The 16,731-nt window shown below is 40.2% G+C and overlaps 4 protein-coding genes and 1 long non-coding RNA gene across 6 annotated transcripts; 1 reads left to right on the top strand and 4 right to left on the bottom strand.

Moving 5' to 3' along the window:
* Positions 1-496: 496 nt before the first annotated feature.
* Positions 497-7,479, bottom strand: LOC6596428 (ankyrin repeat domain-containing protein 29). Of its 2 annotated transcripts, none has more exons than XM_026987397.1 (5): positions 7,379-7,479; positions 3,975-4,262; positions 2,659-2,769; positions 1,395-1,691; positions 497-1,335 (listed from the first exon to the last, which is right to left on the bottom strand). In XM_026987397.1, the coding sequence occupies exons 2-5, from the start codon at positions 3,984-3,986 to the stop codon at positions 778-780; spliced, it is 978 nt and encodes a 325-aa protein (XP_026843198.1). In that variant the 5' UTR covers positions 3,987-4,262; positions 7,379-7,479; the 3' UTR covers positions 497-777. The 2 variants fall into 2 exon arrangements, with proteins under 2 accessions (XP_026843198.1, XP_002021826.1); XM_002021790.2 differs by lacking the exon at positions 7,379-7,479 and adding an exon at positions 6,596-6,685.
* A 900-nt stretch (positions 7,480-8,379) lies between these two features.
* LOC113565465 lies at positions 8,380-9,808 on the bottom strand. The gene has a single exon (XM_026987530.1). It carries the CDS (start codon positions 9,800-9,802, stop codon positions 8,432-8,434), a length of 1,371 nt encoding a protein of 456 aa, XP_026843331.1. The 5' UTR covers positions 9,803-9,808; the 3' UTR covers positions 8,380-8,431.
* A 953-nt stretch (positions 9,809-10,761) lies between these two features.
* Positions 10,762-12,030, bottom strand: LOC6596427. The gene has a single exon (XM_002021789.1). The coding sequence runs from the start codon at positions 12,028-12,030 to the stop codon at positions 10,762-10,764; it is 1,269 nt and encodes a 422-aa protein (XP_002021825.1).
* Positions 12,031-13,085: 1,055 nt separating this feature from the next.
* LOC113565490 lies at positions 13,086-13,760 on the bottom strand. The gene is made up of 2 exons (XR_003408614.1): positions 13,529-13,760; positions 13,086-13,473 (listed from the first exon to the last, which is right to left on the bottom strand). It is a non-coding gene; the product is annotated as an uncharacterized LOC113565490 (long non-coding RNA).
* Positions 13,761-14,262: 502 nt separating this feature from the next.
* Positions 14,263-14,889, top strand: LOC6596426 (40S ribosomal protein S21). The gene is made up of 4 exons (XM_002021788.2): positions 14,263-14,327; positions 14,402-14,460; positions 14,538-14,729; positions 14,799-14,889. Exons 2-4 carry the CDS (start codon positions 14,411-14,413, stop codon positions 14,806-14,808), a joined length of 252 nt encoding a protein of 83 aa, XP_002021824.1. The 5' UTR covers positions 14,263-14,327; positions 14,402-14,410; the 3' UTR covers positions 14,809-14,889.
* The last annotated feature ends 1,842 nt before the right edge of the window (positions 14,890-16,731 follow it).

The raw sequence follows: 16,731 nt of genomic DNA, 5'->3' as shown, positions 1-16,731 counted from the left end.
GAATGAATTCTCGAATATATAGTTTACAAGGAAATAAGCAATAAACCACAAAAGAATCGAATATAACTAACTGCTAATACAGATACTTAGAAAGGCGTTGGAACGTAAAGCACTTGTCAACAATTGCTTAGCGATAAAGGGGGATCTACATATTCTTTTAACTATATGAATGTATTTTCATGTAATAGGTAGTATATATGTACTATATATATGTGCATTAGTGTATGTACAGGGGACTTTGTAACATTATCTTTTGGGGTCCATGTTAACAGTTATTATCGTAATCGCTAACGTTTTTATTATTGTTAGAGTTAAATTCAAAATACAAGCTCCAATTGGTTGTTAATATGAATGACGGTTATATCTAATATATCTTTAATATATAATATATGTATGTATATGTCATTTAGTATTCTTAGGGCCATTTACTTTAGCTTGGACGTGTTTTTTTTCTATAGTGGATCTCTCTTTGATTGGTTGTTTTGTGTTAGTGTTTGCTGTTGGGCCTCTCCGTTTACACCGTGCAACACAACGAGGGGACTCTTAAACGAGCTTCCTATTCTCTGATATTTAAACCATGTTCTGGATATAAATGTAAATATGTACATAATTAGTTGTATACCATTTTCGGGTTCAAGATACTATTTCACAGTCCCTTCTATTGTTGCTCTTCCTCTAATCTCTCGATTAACCATAAACAAAAAGGCCAACGTATTGTGCATAAAGGTACTTTGGAGGCATGGAGACATCATCTGTTTGTCATCTATGTGTATGTTCTTACGCCGGCATGGACGTGACCGTAGATGTAGATGTAACCGAAGATGTGGCCGGGACCATCGTTTTTGAATTTCGTGCCACAATCGCTCGGACCCGCTCCTGGAGATAATCACAGATGGAGGTGTACTTCTGCTGGTGCGCCAATTCCAGCGCCGTCAGATCCTCCTGGTTCTTCAGCAGGACATCGCTGCCGGCCGCGACCAGCTGCTTGCAGACGGTCATGTGGCCGAACATAGCTGCTGCATGCAAGGCCGTCTCCCCGTTGGGCAGGAGGCCCAGATTGGGGCGGTACTTGAGCAGCACTGTGGTGACCGCCGCATGCCCCTTGTGGGCGGCCTTGAAGAGCGGGGTGGCGCCGTCACAGCGCACTGTATCCACATTGGCCCCGTTCTGGAGGAGCACCTTGCAGATGTGATCCTGACCCATTTGGGCGGCTATCCAGAGCGGTGTGGCTCCGTCTATGCGCTTGATATCGATATCCGCATGGGCCAGGATCAGCAGCGAAAGAACTGTCCGATGTCCGTTCTGGGACGCTATGAAAACAGGCGTCGCACGGTCCTGAAAAAAATTCAAGAAATATTAAACGATCTCTGCACTCCGTTGTTGTCTCCACCCACCTTCATATGAGCATTCACATTTGCTCCACAGTCCAGCAGCTCACGCACAATCTTCACATGGCCCCCCTGGGCGGCTACAAACAGGGGCGTTCCCCCGTCCGCGGAAGCCGTGTCCACTTTGGCCCCCGCCTTCATCAGAATCTTCACCACGTCCAAGTGTCCTCCCTGGGCGGCAAAGAACAGTGGCGTTGTGCCCGTCAGGCGGCGCGTGTTCGGATCAGCCCCCTGATCGAGCAGCTCCATCACACAGTATGTGTGTCCACCGGCGGCAGCCAAAATAAGTGGCGTGGTCCCATCCTGGAAAATGAAAAGATTCAAAGTTGGGAAAAACATGAATTGTGTAACTATGTTATTGGCATTCAAGAAATTTAGGATATCATAGGTCCTACTGTAAGTTTCCAAAGAAACAACTTATCAAATGCAATAGAAATGGAAATTATATAGCGAATACTCTCGGCTCAATCCAATAAATTAAGTGCAGTGCATGTCTTTCATTACCAATTCAAAGCGTTAACAGAATAGCTTTTGCTATAATTGTTTAATTGAGCATCGGACGATTTAAATAGCGATTTTCGATTAGTTTCACCGACTCAAAACAAAACCGTTTCGTGTGGATTTGCATGCGTGTCTACGGATCGGACTCTGAGGAAAGTCCAAGGCGAAAATCACATGCCACGAATTGCAAATCACAAATCGCTCTCTCGCTGCACTTGGACTGCACTCGGATTGCCCTCGGACTCCCCGGGGCAGCACGTAGAGCTGTGTGCCCTTTCTGAGCGGGTGGGGGCTTTGTCTGACTCTGGCAGACCAGCTGGTGGCACACTGCCCCCGCAGTCCACTTTCCTTTGCTCGTGCCCGAGCGCTTGGCTGAGCGTCAAGTGAAATTTAATTTCTTTATTTTTATTATTTTTTTGTTTCGGTTTTTCTGTGTTTTGTTGCACTCTTCGACTTCTTTGCCAATTGGTGCGTGCTGAGGTAAACAAAGTGTTAACTGATTTGAACGCTGCAAACTGCTTTTTGTTTTTGGTTTTAATTATGTAATATTTTCCTGACAGCATTTGGAAGTCGCATGGGTCACGCCTTAACGATTTTAAGGAACTGTTGACTCGTATGTATACGTATGTACATACTATATGTATATCTATTTTTATCGCTCTGATGCAATATGTCATGTAACGACAGCAGTCGAGAAAGTGTGCTTAGGCTGGCAATCAGCTGATCAAAGGAAAAACTCTGCTATAGAACTCTTTGGCAATAACCTCACCTCATCTTTGCAGTCCACATGTACCTTTCCACTGTCCAGCAGCCGGAGCAGGGCCACCTCATCTCCCCGCATCGCTGCCATATGCAGCTGCACGTCCGAGGGCGTCTCTTTCTGTTGAGTGGAAAAAGGGGAAACAAATCAATTAACAACTTCAAAATGTATCAGCTGTCAAAACAAGAAGGTACCCTCTAGCCCCTGTCCCGTGCGATCCCTACTGCATGTGCCCCCAGCTCCCCATCGCTGGATGATGATGATGATGATGTGGGAAATTACTTTTCCTGTTCAGAGTAATTAGGGTCACTGCAGTAACACTCAGCACACAAGTTATTTCAAAGCGGATGTCGGACCACATTGAATGCATTTTTACAATATTTTTGCTGCTGCTCTGATATAAGACGAGCATTAACCCTGAGATGGTCGCACTGTTGATTGCAAGTGAAAAAGACTCTTCATCGAAATATGGGTCTCATAGGGTCTTCCCCGATTTCTCAAAATAATTGTGTAACACATCAATCAGTTAGCTAATAAATGTATTACCCATGTGTTCCCACATATGCTGTGCTGGACTACCACTTCGTCCGCCCATGAAAGGGTTAACCATCATTCCAATCACCCCAGAAAGCAGGCAGACGGTCACCCCAAGTCCAAGCCCTGACCAAGTTCCCCAGAAAAAGGAAATGCCAGAAATATTTCTTCAAACTTAATGCAGTAAAAGTGTCACTTTGCGTTAATGAAGCGAATTAAGTGGGATAGATGGTGATGGTGCTTGGCATACATGTATGTACTTGTGTGCATATGTATGCAGGTATAAGAGGCCAGGGGACCTGAAGCACCTGTTGAGTGGCAACACAAGACGGGGCAAAGACAAGTGAAAACCCTCACATGACGTGACTCAAGATGGCAGAAGAAACAATCCAAATGCTGCTGCACTTTAAAATGACATAATGATGATGATGATGATGACGATGATGGCATCGCGATAATCGTGTTGCACTGTTGATGATAATGATATTTATGGGTAGCAGAGTAGCAACTGCCAGCTACAGGTGAGAAACACTTTTAATGCTTCAGACATGCGCTAGACAGAGCTGACGCGATTGCATCAGAATGAGATATATGAAAGTTCCCGTGATCACCAGATCATTGCATTTTTTCCAATCAAAATCAGACAATTTAGAGTTCGCTGAGTTCTCGTTTTAGGAATAGAACAACTCCATTCTACCCGCCTATGTAGTTTCCTGGCACAAATTCCATTCACCTCATTCCGAATAGGCCAATTACTCGGTATATAGGTCAAGACTTGAGCATTTACTCACCTTTAGCGACATGTTTAGTTCTCCTCTGTCGTCTCTTGTCTCTAGCAATTGCACCTGCTTACAAGCCCGTTTCCATTGACCGATTTTATCGAACTGTAACGCTGCTGCTCCTCCAACTCCAACTGCAGCAACTTCTGGTTAACACAGAGTAACACAGCAACAACAAATCAAATCACAGCTGAATCTGCGCACAGTAGAAGCGGCAGCCACATAATAGCCATCCCCACATCCAAGTCGGAGTAGAAGTCGAAATCCAAGTCCAAGCGACCAGTTCCCAAAAGTCAGGCACTGCAAATAAAAGAGGAGAAAAGGCACGGGCCACATTAAAATTAAGTTGCTATGGGTATAACAGGTTTTTCTGTTCCTAAGATGAGAATTAGAATGCAAAAAAAAAAAAAACAAAAAATGTCAGTCCCATTGGGAGGAGTTCCTGGGAAATGACCTGAAACCGATGGATTACAGCAATGCTATGGTGTATGATGGTGTAGGGTCTCAGGGATCTCAGCCAAACAAGTTGCCTCCTCAAAGGGCAGCTGTGAAAAATGGTGCATGCGCCCCGGTTTTAGATCAAAAGTAAAAGTTCGGCACAGGTTTCTTGGATAGTGGAGAAAACGATGTCTTATATGGGTCGAACCAGTTATATTTTAACCAGGACTATTAAATGGAATTGGCCCTCTTGGAATTGCATGGCTATTAATATTTAAAAGTGGCAATTACTCCTTGCCATGGATTCTAGACGAAGCTTGAAGAACTTTTACGAAGAAAAAAGAATGGTTGGTTATGGGCACATACTCGTAAATAACTAATATACGAGTGGCAGCCTGTGCAATTTTCTTTCAAATAACATCAAGCTACTGCCTAAGAGAGGCCCCTCTAATCATCCAATTTGCATTTAAAATTGCAATTATTTTCCATTGGCCTTGAAATGTGGTCTCTTGAGGTCTCTTCATTCAAGCAAGTTCCTTTATGTAATATTTATAGCATCGCTTTCTCTACGATTTAGACAAGACTTTCTTTCAATGAAATTGAACAGAGATTATTTATACCTTAGTTTTGTCTTCTAAGTTCTTTCAACCTCAAGCAGTATTTCAAAAACAAAAGTGTCTTATATGTAGAGTATTTATAGCCTAGGTTTGTTAGCTCTAAAGTTTCTTTTTGTATCCATTTTGCATTTCATGCAGTTTGATTCGATTTTGCATGTTGCCGCATTAGTTCGTGTTGGTTTTTGTACAGTTTATAATTTCTCTCTTTTTTTACAGGAACGCCCCCTGACAATTGAGAGGCGGCCCCTCAGATCAGGTCGGGTCTGACTTGGCTCTATCAGCACGCCAAATACATAGGCTGGCCGAAGTGAAGCATTTTCATTTTCATGATTTTTTTTTCTATTACTTTTAGTCCAGTTGTTTTATTAATTGAATTTCATGTCGGAGCCGTTTTTTTTTTGTTTTTTTCTATATATTGTTGCTTTGAGCCGCATCATCGCCATCATCATGATGATGACTGCCTTTCCTCTTTCAACTTTTGACCTAGAAAGTGCTTTAGTTTTAGGTTTTCCTCGTGGGGCATCGTCTGTGGCAGGCAGCAACAGCAACGCCAGAAGCCACGCACTTTTCGGTGCTGACATCATACATACAGCTTTTCTTTTTCCCTTTCCACTGAGGTTTTTATATTTTTTATTTCTTGCCGGTTTTCTTTGGCCTTTACCCGTTCTTAATTAGACCTTTTGAAGGATGGTTTTCATCTCTATTTAATTAGGTGATCATTTAACATCATGTATGTTCATACATTGTATGTACATATGTGTTGAGTGGAGGAGTGGAGGAGAATATTTAAACAGTTCTGGAACGGTTGTACATCAGTTCCTAAACGAATATTGTGTGCTAAGCCCTGCAAATAGGGGTATATTTCTGCATCGGTAGAGAACCTCTATCGAACAGAGATTAGGCATTGGTTTTGGGGCCCAATTTCTTATCATAGTTTATGAATACCTTTAAAAATCTGTTCCTAATCATAAGCCTATTCGGAAAATATAGAAAATAAAGGGATATCGAAGTTCCAGGTTTGTGTTATGATTATTTTCATAGCTAAAGGCTGGCCACATAACCGATCTTATGTGTGCGAGCTATGCTTCAGCACATACTGATATGATACTCAGTCGCAGTATCGGTCCGTATGATTAGATATCGTTAGACAGCCATTTAAATGCCGTACATAATCGATTATAAATACTCGTGGCTATTGTTACAACTTATAACCAGATCATTAAAAGTAATCTTTGCACCGAAGCTTTGGCAAACTGTTTGTATAACACATCTAACTATTGTTAATCTACGAATATTTTTATATATTCGGCACACTGTAATTTGTTTCACTTTCGTTTTACAATTTAGTATGGTTTTTATTATTTAACTCATGCCTTTTGCTATTTCATATTTTGGTTTAAAAATAGCATCTCACGTTATCATGATCTCATGTTGTGTGGCTTACTCTCGCATAAATTCAGCTCAAAGTTTACACATTATGCAAAAATATCAGCACATTCGCCACCGCACACACTCAGAAAAGGTCACCAGGCAACCTGACAAAATCGCCGGGCCCCTAGGCCACTTGTGAGATCTCACCTCAAGAAGTTTCAGCTCCACAATAACAATAGCAACAATCCACCCGACACGCCGCTTTGCTTTTCACCGAATAAACGACGCGAACCAAACACCAAACGCGTTGAAAGCTGCCGAGAGAATGAATGAGTACGAGCACAAAATGAATGAGACTGACTGCTGGCTGCAGCTTTACAGCTCTTTATGCCTGCTACCATGTAGAGTGTAAGGGTATGTCGCATTCATGGAGATAGATGCAACATCGATAGATAGATGCTGCATCGTCAAATGCAGCAAAAGCCAAAATTATACTTTAACTGCACTAGTTTATGTTTAAGCATTTTAAAGTCTATAGCCTTAAAATTTGAGTCTAGTCCATAAAATCGGAGTGTTAGCTTATAGCTGTAATAGAGGGTATCGTATAGTCAGTACACACGACTCCAGTGCTATCTTGTAAAGAGAGAGAACGACATCATGTTGCGCAAAGTGCAACTGCGAAGAAGCATGGCCTACCCTCGGGCGCTGCCGTCGAAGTTCATTGAATTTTTATGCGACTTCGACTCGCACAGTAACGCCTATAAATACACAACGGCAGGAATGGTAGAACGGTAAATATTGGGGCCCGGCACGCGTTGAGCCACAATGAAAACAATCCTGCCCAGCCACCCACACGCTCGCACGCACACACCGAAGCAGAAAGAAAACCGAAGGAACCCCGCTTCCCATTGACGAAAATCGGAGCTGACACCGAGCGAGGTCACAAGGCGAGGGCGCCTGGTTCCTCTCTGTGCCAAAATCAATACTCACACGCTCGCTGGGTCACACGCACACAGCACACAATATCCAAGGCTGCGTTTAGCAATAATTTTCATCTATCGCACTAATTTCAGCCACCGTTTTTAATTTACTTTCACAATTTATTGCATAGGAATTTTCCGACGCGAATCCAACGGAATTTCAACGGAACGAATTCGGCGCAAAGCTGCAAAATAAGTGAACCAGTGTGTTCTGCACTGACTCAAATTTAGAACCTGGAACCCAATTCAGTTCTTTATGGTGGTATAACACTAGACTTTTCTTATAAATAACTATCTTCTTCTTTCTTGAAAGCCAGAGACAGAATGTTAAATGATGTACCCCTCTGCAGTCGCGTCGAAGAGTTAGGTGTATGTACTATTTGTCATTTGTGACAAATTAATTGTGACATTTAGATTAAACAAAATTGGATCGAAAAGTCAAGCTTTGGCATATAGCACTATAGCAATTAGACGTCTAGAAAAGTCTAGTGTCATACGACCATTAACTTTGTTGTTGAGAGACCAAAAAAGAGCGCAAAAGCTCAATTTGAGAAATTGGCATATATGTACATACATATGCGTATGTTGCATGAGAACGCAGGGTATAATTACTGTTAGGTAGGGACACATATCTTTCATGGCGGATTTCGATCATAAGCCATAAAGGTCGTCTTCGACTATACTTCAAGATAAGGCAGTGAGACCATAAGTAAACACCTTGAGGGAAAAGCATGCAGTGTGGCCGAGAGAAATATATGAGTTAGCTCTTCTTTAAAGCGAACTGGTAGCAGCGGAGTGGTACAGAGAGGTGTTCTAATTCTGTTGTGCATGCTGAAAATCATCCTTTCGGCTTCAATAGTGCCACAGCTCTTCCAGTTTAAGACTATGTGACGGCTATCAACCCTAATTTATAATTTTGCTTTATGCCATCTCCGTCGTTCCGACTAAATTGCTATAGAAGTGAAGTGCAATACTATTATTAGTAATTCTGCTAAATTGCAAGCCTTAAAGTTGTTAGAAAAATGATAACTTTATTTTAAAAACATGGGATGATTTGCTAGTTCTAAATTTGTTCACTAAGTTCTTCTCTTATCAATATGGGATCTATCAGAGAACCCCTTATGATTTCAATGAAAGGTTCAACATTAACAGTATCAACATTATGTGATAGATAGATTTTGATCTTCCCGCGCAGCTCTTTCTGTTCGCTCACCCAAGTCCGAACTCTATTAACAAAGGAACCGTCTATATTAAAGTTATTTCCGATATTGAGAACTTTTAAGTGCGGTAGTCCCTTAAGGAGATCCAGGAGTTGGTCATTCGTAATGCTTGGCATTGATAGGTGAAGGTACAGAAGGTTTTTCAGTTTCAGTAGGTCTGCCAAGGGTACGCTGTCACAGGATACATAGAGTTCCTTGAGTGTATAAATATTGCAAAGATGCTTAACCTGTTCTTCGAACAAATCGGGCCCGATCAGGATAAGGCTTTCCAGAGGAGAACTCCGTTTGTGGATCAATCCCTCGAAAAGAGAGCCGCGAACAGATCCGTCATGCCACACCTTCAAATGTTTCAACTTGGGCAGTTGGCAGACCAGCTCATAGGGCACCGTAGAGTCGAGGTATCCTACGCCAAAGGCCAGACGTTCCAGCTGTTTGCAGTTCCTCACTAAAATATCAAAATTGTTCTTAGTGATATTTTGAATACGGTATCCAAAGTCCAAATGCCGCAATTGCTTCATTAATTGGCAGCAATCCGCCAAGCTCTCGGCATCGAATCCATCCCAGTAACCGACTTCCAGAGATTCCAGTTTATCAAGAACATGCAATCCTCTTCCGTTATAGGAGGGAGCCTCCAAGTTCAGTTTCCTTAAACACTTGAATTGCTTGAGATTTTGAGCAAAACGAGTGCATTGCTTATCTACATCTTGAAAGTGCAGATAAGCGTGCAAAGATTTCAGATGTTTAAGGCTGTTTAGATCATCCCATCCGCCCCTAAACCGTCGAAAGGTCATTTTTAAATTTTCAAGATTCTTGCAGCAGCTCCGCAGGATCCACAGATGTTGATCGCCGTTCGAACTGTAATTCAATTCGGACTCATAGCTAACCAGATAATCGCCAACAAACTGCAACAATTTTTTCAGATCTTCGTCGCCAATCTTTCTCGAGTCAATATGTATGTACCGACGGCTTGCGTATCTCTTGAAAATCTCTCCAAAAAACACGTTCGAGGAAGCGAACCTTAGCTGGTCTTTTAAGTTGAGATAATCCATTATCTCTCTCCAGCAATCCTCGTTTAACACGAGAAAAGTTCTACGAGGCGTTCTCACTTGGGGTTCCTCTGCATTCCGTGCGTCTTCACTTCCAGAGAATTTTCTCTTTTTATTTCGAGCGAAAACAGATTCTCCCACATTACTAATAGAAGCTTGTTCACTCATTTGTTTCGTGCGTTAAATAGATATGTTCTGATCGTTTTGACACCCGTGCGCTGACTGAAAGAACCGGCATAGGAATCGGCGGAAAGTTATCAGCCCCAATGTGGGGTACTCCCCCTTTCAAGGGGGAATTTTCAACAAATATAGCAATAAAACGTAAAAAAATCTAATAAATTCTCACTCGCTCAGTTCATTCTGTATAATAAATAAATATTTGTATGCACATATGTATATGTATGTACGTTCTCTTATATTATTTGTTTAGTGAGGAGCTCTCTTTCTCCTCTCTTTCGAAGAAAACTCTCATATCTTGATACACAGTGCTGATATCAATAATACTATACATGTAAACATATGTTTGTATATAAAGTTAAAAGAACAAATCGCCTCTTTGATACATTGGGCAGATAAAATGCTGATTAGACCCTGTCTTGTTTGTTAGTTGACTGTCATATCTATCGAATTACTAATGAATATTATTAAGCTTAACCTTTATTATTACTTTATCAATCGGTTGCTGTAAAGTGCAATTTTTTTGACAATGTCGGATGCCCTGTCTCAAACTTAATCAATCAAGTACAAACTTTGGCAAATGCTTTGGAAAAATAGATAAAAGGAAAACAACAGTCACTGTAACATGTTACAGAAATAATCCAGAAATAAACGACTAGGCAATTCGTTCCTGCTCCATTAACGCTTCACCAAAACAAAAAACCACATTATAAATATTACAGGTATATTTGCATATTGCTTGTTTCTATATAATGCAATAAATAATATCTGGGAATATATAAAATATCATTACATTATCGGGACTGAACGATTTTGATAACGACAATCACATATATTAGGAAAAATGAATTCGATTTTCATTTATTACTAGTAAAATCCGCTTCTATGGGATTTTATAAATTTTATAATAAATTTTATAAATTATTGAGGAAATATTGGTAGACTTTCGTTCAAAACGGTTCTTTGTTTATTAATATGTGACCTGAATAACCCTGTAGTAATTCAACCAAAGGATTAACGTGCAGAACATCGTGTATATCTGTGTATCCGACAAAGATTTTGATCTTCCCGCGCTGCTTCCTCTGTTCGCTTGCCCAGGCACGAACACTTTTCACAAATGATGAATCGTTAAACTGTTTTATTTCATCTCGTAAATTGAGAACTTTTAGGTGCGGAAGCCCCTTTAGGAGGTCCAGAATTTGGTCAGTTGTAATTGGCATGGATATGTGGAGGTAGAGAAGGTTCTCCAGCTTCAGTAAGTCCGCCAAGGGTAAGGTGTCGCACGATACCTCGAGTTCCTTGAGTGAAGAAATATTGCATAGATGCTGAACCTGTTTCTCGGACAATGCGCAACCTTCCAGTATAAGACTATCCAGAGGAGAACCCTGCTTGTTGATCAACCCCTCGATGAACGAGTCGCGTAGAGAACCGCCATGCCGAACCTGCAAATGTTGCAGCCTGGGCAGATGGCAGACCAGCTCATAGGGCACCGTAGAGTCGAGGTATCCTACGCCAAAGGCCAGACGTTCCAGCTGCTTGCAGTTCGTGACCAGAATTTCAAAATGCTTCTCACTGAGGTTCTTAATATGGTGTCCATATTTAAGATACCGCAATTTCGTCATCGTTTGCCAGCAATCCGCCAAGCTCTGGGCATCAAATCCATCAAGAACAAACAGCTCCAGATATTCCAGTTGATCAAGAACATGCAATCCTTTTCCGTTATATCTGACAGCCTTCAACTCCAGTTTCTGTAGACATGGGAATTTCTCAAAATTATAAACAACATCCGTACTCCACCAACCGGCACCTTTTAATTCCAGATTCAGTCTGTTTAGATCGTCCCCACCTCCCCTTAACAGCGTAAGATTGATTTTCAGATTCTTGAGACTCGTACAGTGTCTCCCCAAGAGACACAGATGATGATAGTCCCCCAACTCGGAGTCGTAACTAACCAGATGCTCGCCAACGATGGGCAACAGTTGTTTCAGATAATCGTCGTTAATCCTACTGGCCAACGATTCATCAATATGTTTGTACCGACGGCTTGCGTATCTCTTGAAAATCTCTCCAAAACACACGTTCGAGAAAGCGAACCTTAACTGGTCTCCTAAGTCCAGATAATCAATTACGACTCTCCAGCAATCCTCGTTTAAATGGACAATTGGTTGGGTTTCCTCTGCATTCCGTGCGTCATCACTGCCAGAAAATTGTTGACTCATTTCGCTTCTTAAGTGTATGTTCCGTTCGTAGCCGCCAGCTGACTGAATTACTCGGCATGGGACCGGGCGGCAAGTTATCAGTCCTTTGGCTAGGTTTTTTGCCTAGAAATTTGGAGCACTTATAACATGAGATTAGATAGTTATTTGTATGTTGATTTCATGAACTTGGATTTTGTGTCGACATCGACGATTGCTACATGGAGCATTGGACAAGAGGGTGCAAGTCCAATCGCGCCTTTAAAAATACTGTATAATACTATGAAAAATATACAAATTTGCAAGGTGTGTGAGTTAGACACGGTGTTTGGACACCAGTTTAGACTAGCCGTGTTGCATCTTTTTCTTGCTTTTGATGGAGAAATTCTTACTTGCTGGGGTCTATCTGAATAATATATGTATTTACATATGTAATTTTGTATTTAATTTGCACGTTAATTAGGCTGAACGCCTGATTGAGTAGATCTCAAGCCCGATATTATAGCCAGGGCTATTATTATTCGTCAATTGCCAACTAAGTAAACATTACACCGTTCTTTCGTCTCTTTATCCAGCCTTTTTCGTTTCACTGCTGCAGTTACTGCATCTGAGCTGTTCTCGCGCCTGATCTCCATCTATCCTCATCGCAATGACTCTTACTTTCTATACTATTGTATTCTATTATTTATATTCTATCCTTACCGGGTATCGGATCAGTGTGCCGGCACGTATGCCCATTTAAGCGAGGAGCTAAAAATGTTAGCAGTGTCAAAGTATTATAATAAAATATTATGCGATTCGTATAGCCAGGTGATCTTGGCAAAGAATAAAACATATACATATATAACTATAAGCATTCGGCAAAATGAACTGGGTATTTATTTATTAGAGTACCATCAATGCATTTTTGTATGAAAATTATGCAAGAAAAATCTGCAGGTTTCCTAGTTCTGCTCTCGTTCACCTAATTCTTTGTTTATTATTAGGGCATCTTCGTCTGTATATAAATTATTGAGATCGATTTTGATCTACCCTTGCTGCTGCCTCTGTTCACCCAGGTACGAAAACTTTTCACCAAGTTCACTTTATCTATGCCATCGCAATCTAGTATATTGAAAAATTTTTGGTCGAGGAAGACCATTCATGACATTCGCAACGCTTGGCAAGTATATGTGGAGGTGTAGAAGGTTCTTTAGCTTCAGAAAGTCCTCCAAGGGGACGGTGTCGCAGCCTGGGCAACTGGCAACGTTGTTTGGCAGCAATCCAGCAACCTCTTGGAATCGAATCCATCAGATTAAGACACATCCAGAGATTTCAGGTGATCAAGATCTTCCGCTATATAAGGGAGCAACCTTCTTCAGTTCCGTAGTTCCAACTCCAGTTTCCGTAGACACATGAATTGCTTAAGATTGTTTACAAAATCCGCACACAAGCGAAGATGCATACATATATGGATGGAAGGTCTCACTGGAAAAGGAATTTGTTTGTCTTAAATGCACATAAATACATATATGTATTTTACCTTTATTCAAAGCCGGGTTAATGTCGGTTAACCTCGCCGAGTCACAATCGCGCTCCTTCTTCGGCACCGAATGCAATCTGAGATTGGTTTGGGTTTGTTTTCGATTGGTGCACCGCACCAATAGCAATAGTGTCAAGTTGTTAATAGCTCTATAGCTCGAGGGCTTAGTCAACGTTATCCCGGTTACCACAAGTTTCATATTTTAGGCTTTATTTCGTAGTTAAATAAAAAAAATAGTTGTTCAATTCGAAGGAGATCCCGCTGTTGTTTGCATATGTATAATTGTTTGTATATGAAAACATCGATAGTATCGATAGAGACAGTAGGACTTCGCGTGTTTTTGAATTAAAATCAAAAACCAATTATATGCTGGATAATAGTCTACAATAAACTAGGTTAATAGTTAATAAATAAATAAATTGGTCTGGCTTTCAAAAGTACTCAAATGCCTGGAATGGAATTTTTTTTAATATTTTATCGATGTCGAATAATGGCTTATTTAATTTAAATGAGTGCATGTCATGTATCCAGTCTATAAGAGACGATGGAAACGGCACTCATTTAGTAAATAATTTTTTTTTATGTCAACTTTTGAAGTCCACAACTAATTATGAATAAATTTATATATTAACTCCAAACCACAAATTTGATGGGACCATACTGCATATAACAATTATCGATAGTACTATCGATGAGCCTGCCAAAGCGCAACCACCTTCACGTCGCGCTGTCACTTCTTTCTCTTTTTCTCCTCCATCGACGGATTGCGGTCGCTTGATTTGTAAATTTTTACAAAAATGTAAGTAAAATCTATTATTTATTGCTTTAAAAAGTATAATTAACTGAGCAAATTATATCCCGTTTGCATTGCAGCACAACAAAATGGAAAACGACGCCGGTGAGAATGTTGATTTGTACGTGCCCCGCAAATGGTAAGTAGAACACGTGTTTCCCCGTCGCTCCATTGGATAGTGTTTTTAATGCCCCTGTGGTCTGGTCATGTTTACAGCTCGGCCTCGAACAGGATCATCCACGCCAAGGACCACGCCTCCGTGCAGCTGAGCATTGTGGATGTGGACCCCGAGACGGGCCGTCAGACCGATGGCTCCAAGACCTACGCCATTTGCGGCGAGATCCGTCGCATGGGCGAGTCGGACGACTGCATTGTCCGTCTGGCCAAGAAGGATGGCCTTATTACCAAGTGAGTGTGCTCTCATTCAGCAGTTTTTATATGATTTTCATTAATAATCTCGTTATTCTTTTCTTGCAGGAACTTCTAAATATGTCGAAACCATAAATCAGAAACATTAATTGGTAATAAAGTGAATTCCTTTTTGTAATTTAACGTCAAACAAGCTAAATTTGTGTTTTTCTTGTGGACTAAGCTGGTTGACATAGTTGGCATATTGAGGAATGGATCAGTAAAAATAACTTCACTTCAGAGGAGCGACCTCATTGATGATAAAATGAAATTGCAGCCGACATAAAGTGTCAAGTGCATGTGTAGTAGTCGCTTTAATCGGCCTAATGCGCTCTTTTTTATGTTCTGAACGACTGCCACCAGAGGCTTTCAATAATACTACTTCATATTACTACAATACTAAGGCACATTTTACGCCTTACATTTCCAGAACTTAATCAAGTATTTTTTCAACGAAAACTGGGGACCTTTGTTCCATGCCTAAATCTTCATTTTAAGTATCAGTTTTCGATTTCCATACTCCTCAATTACACGTTAGGATTATATACAATTTTCTGCAGCTCCCAGTGAAAACTACCTATAAGGTCCATAAAATTCAGTTTCTAGAAACGGTCTTTAGAGAACTGTTCCCGGCATTTTTTTTTTAGGACAACGATGGTATAATTGTAGAATTATAATTATACTTTCAATTTTCAATTCAATATTAGGAATATTAATTTCTGACGAAGTATTGAGCTCCAACAGGAAAAAAAGGATGTGAAATTTGTATAGTGTATAGTATATCGAACATTCCAAAATGTGAATTTTAAACTCCTGTTCAGTCAATTTGAACTAATCTGTTTAAATTCAAATGAATGATTTTATGTTTATGTATACATATGTACTAAGGGGTCAAGTCCCAACGTCAAGTTCAGTGTCAGTGTAAATAGTCCTATAATATGCTCACAATCCTGTTAAAAATCAATACAATCCCTAACCATACAGTACTCTATAATGATACAATGTTAAGTTCAGTCAGTAACGATTTGCCAGCTTTAACTATTTTCGGTATATTCAGCCAGGCTCCGTTTTTCACATTCCCAAAAGTTTTCCGATTTACTTTTGAATACACAGAAATTGGGGCTCCCGCTTTCACGTTCCGCAAGATTTATTCGTTTTCAAAACGAAAAAATGTTCGTTAACGAAATGAAAAATAAACGGCTTTTTATACAACGAAGCAAACCTTAATTGCAAAAGGAAAAAAAATAGATGACATATTGATGCATTAACATAAACTTGACTCCTATGTCAGGGTAATTTAACTTTTGCTTTCTTTAGGAATAATTTTATTTTAACCCAATCTCAAATTTGGCTCGGAAAAAATTGGCCAGGGAAACAAAAATTTTCGTTTTGGTGCAAACAGCAAAAATATGTTAAAACTGGAGAACTTTAAAACGTTTTGGCTGAAAACGTAATCCGCAAAAGTAAATGAAAAACGGAGTCGGCCTGAATCAGGTTGCAGTAGCATATGTATATTTTCTGAATATTTGGACGTAGAACTTGATTGGAAGGTATATTAACGGTATATAGGTATATAATTGTATATTTAAAAAATTTCATCAAACTGTTAAATTTAATTTTTAAGGGTATATTTAAGAAACTTCTTGAAACTTCAACACCCAGGTTTTTTAAGTTTTCGAGTTATTCCATTTAAATCATTCACTTTCAACAACTTTCTCTTTGTCGCGATAGGGTCGATAGCCGTTTGGTGGAATTTGCTCTATTTTCTTGGATTTTGCTTTCTTTTTCTTGGTAGAGTGATTTTTGGGTGGAGTGATTTTTCATTACAACAATTTCCCTGTTTACCTTTAACAGCATCCAGTATCCAGTAATTATCACTGATTTTCTAGCCACAATGTCAAGCTCTTTTAATAGTATTTTCCAGTATAATTTAAGACGTGCTATGGACTCACACTCTTGTCGAATGCACCAATGTGGAAACCGTGCACAAGTGCCATTTAGA

Source organism: Drosophila persimilis, unplaced genomic scaffold (assembly GCF_003286085.1).
Source record: "Drosophila persimilis strain 14011-0111.01,24,50 unplaced genomic scaffold, DperRS2 tig00000124-arrow-pilon, whole genome shotgun sequence".
NCBI classification, from domain to species: domain Eukaryota; kingdom Metazoa; phylum Arthropoda; class Insecta; order Diptera; family Drosophilidae; genus Drosophila; species Drosophila persimilis.
The sequence above is the reverse complement of the archived record's forward strand: the minus strand, read 5'-3'. Positions and strand labels throughout refer to the sequence as shown.

What these genes read in the sequence shown, in the direction of transcription:
- LOC6596428 (XM_026987397.1), bottom strand. An exon ending in ATGTGGACTGCAAAGATGAG is followed by an intron (nt 1,692 to 2,658) that starts GTGAGGTTATTG and finishes TTCATTTTCCAG; the next exon opens with GATGGGACCACGCCACTTAT. An exon ending in ATGTGAATGCTCATATGAAG is followed by an intron (nt 1,336 to 1,394) that starts GTGGGTGGAGAC and finishes AATTTTTTTCAG; the next exon opens with GACCGTGCGACGCCTGTTTT.
- LOC113565465 (XM_026987530.1), bottom strand. Translation starts at nt 9,802, where the DNA reads ATGAGTGAACAAGCTTCTATTAGTAATGTGGGAGAATCTGTTTTCGCT.
- LOC6596427 (XM_002021789.1), bottom strand. Translation starts at nt 12,030, where the DNA reads ATGAGTCAACAATTTTCTGGCAGTGATGACGCACGGAATGCAGAGGAA.
- LOC6596426 (XM_002021788.2), top strand. Translation starts at nt 14,411, where the DNA reads ATGGAAAACGACGCCGGTGAGAATGTTGATTTGTACGTGCCCCGCAAA. An exon ending in TTGTACGTGCCCCGCAAATG is followed by an intron (nt 14,461 to 14,537) that starts GTAAGTAGAACA and finishes TCATGTTTACAG; the next exon opens with CTCGGCCTCGAACAGGATCA.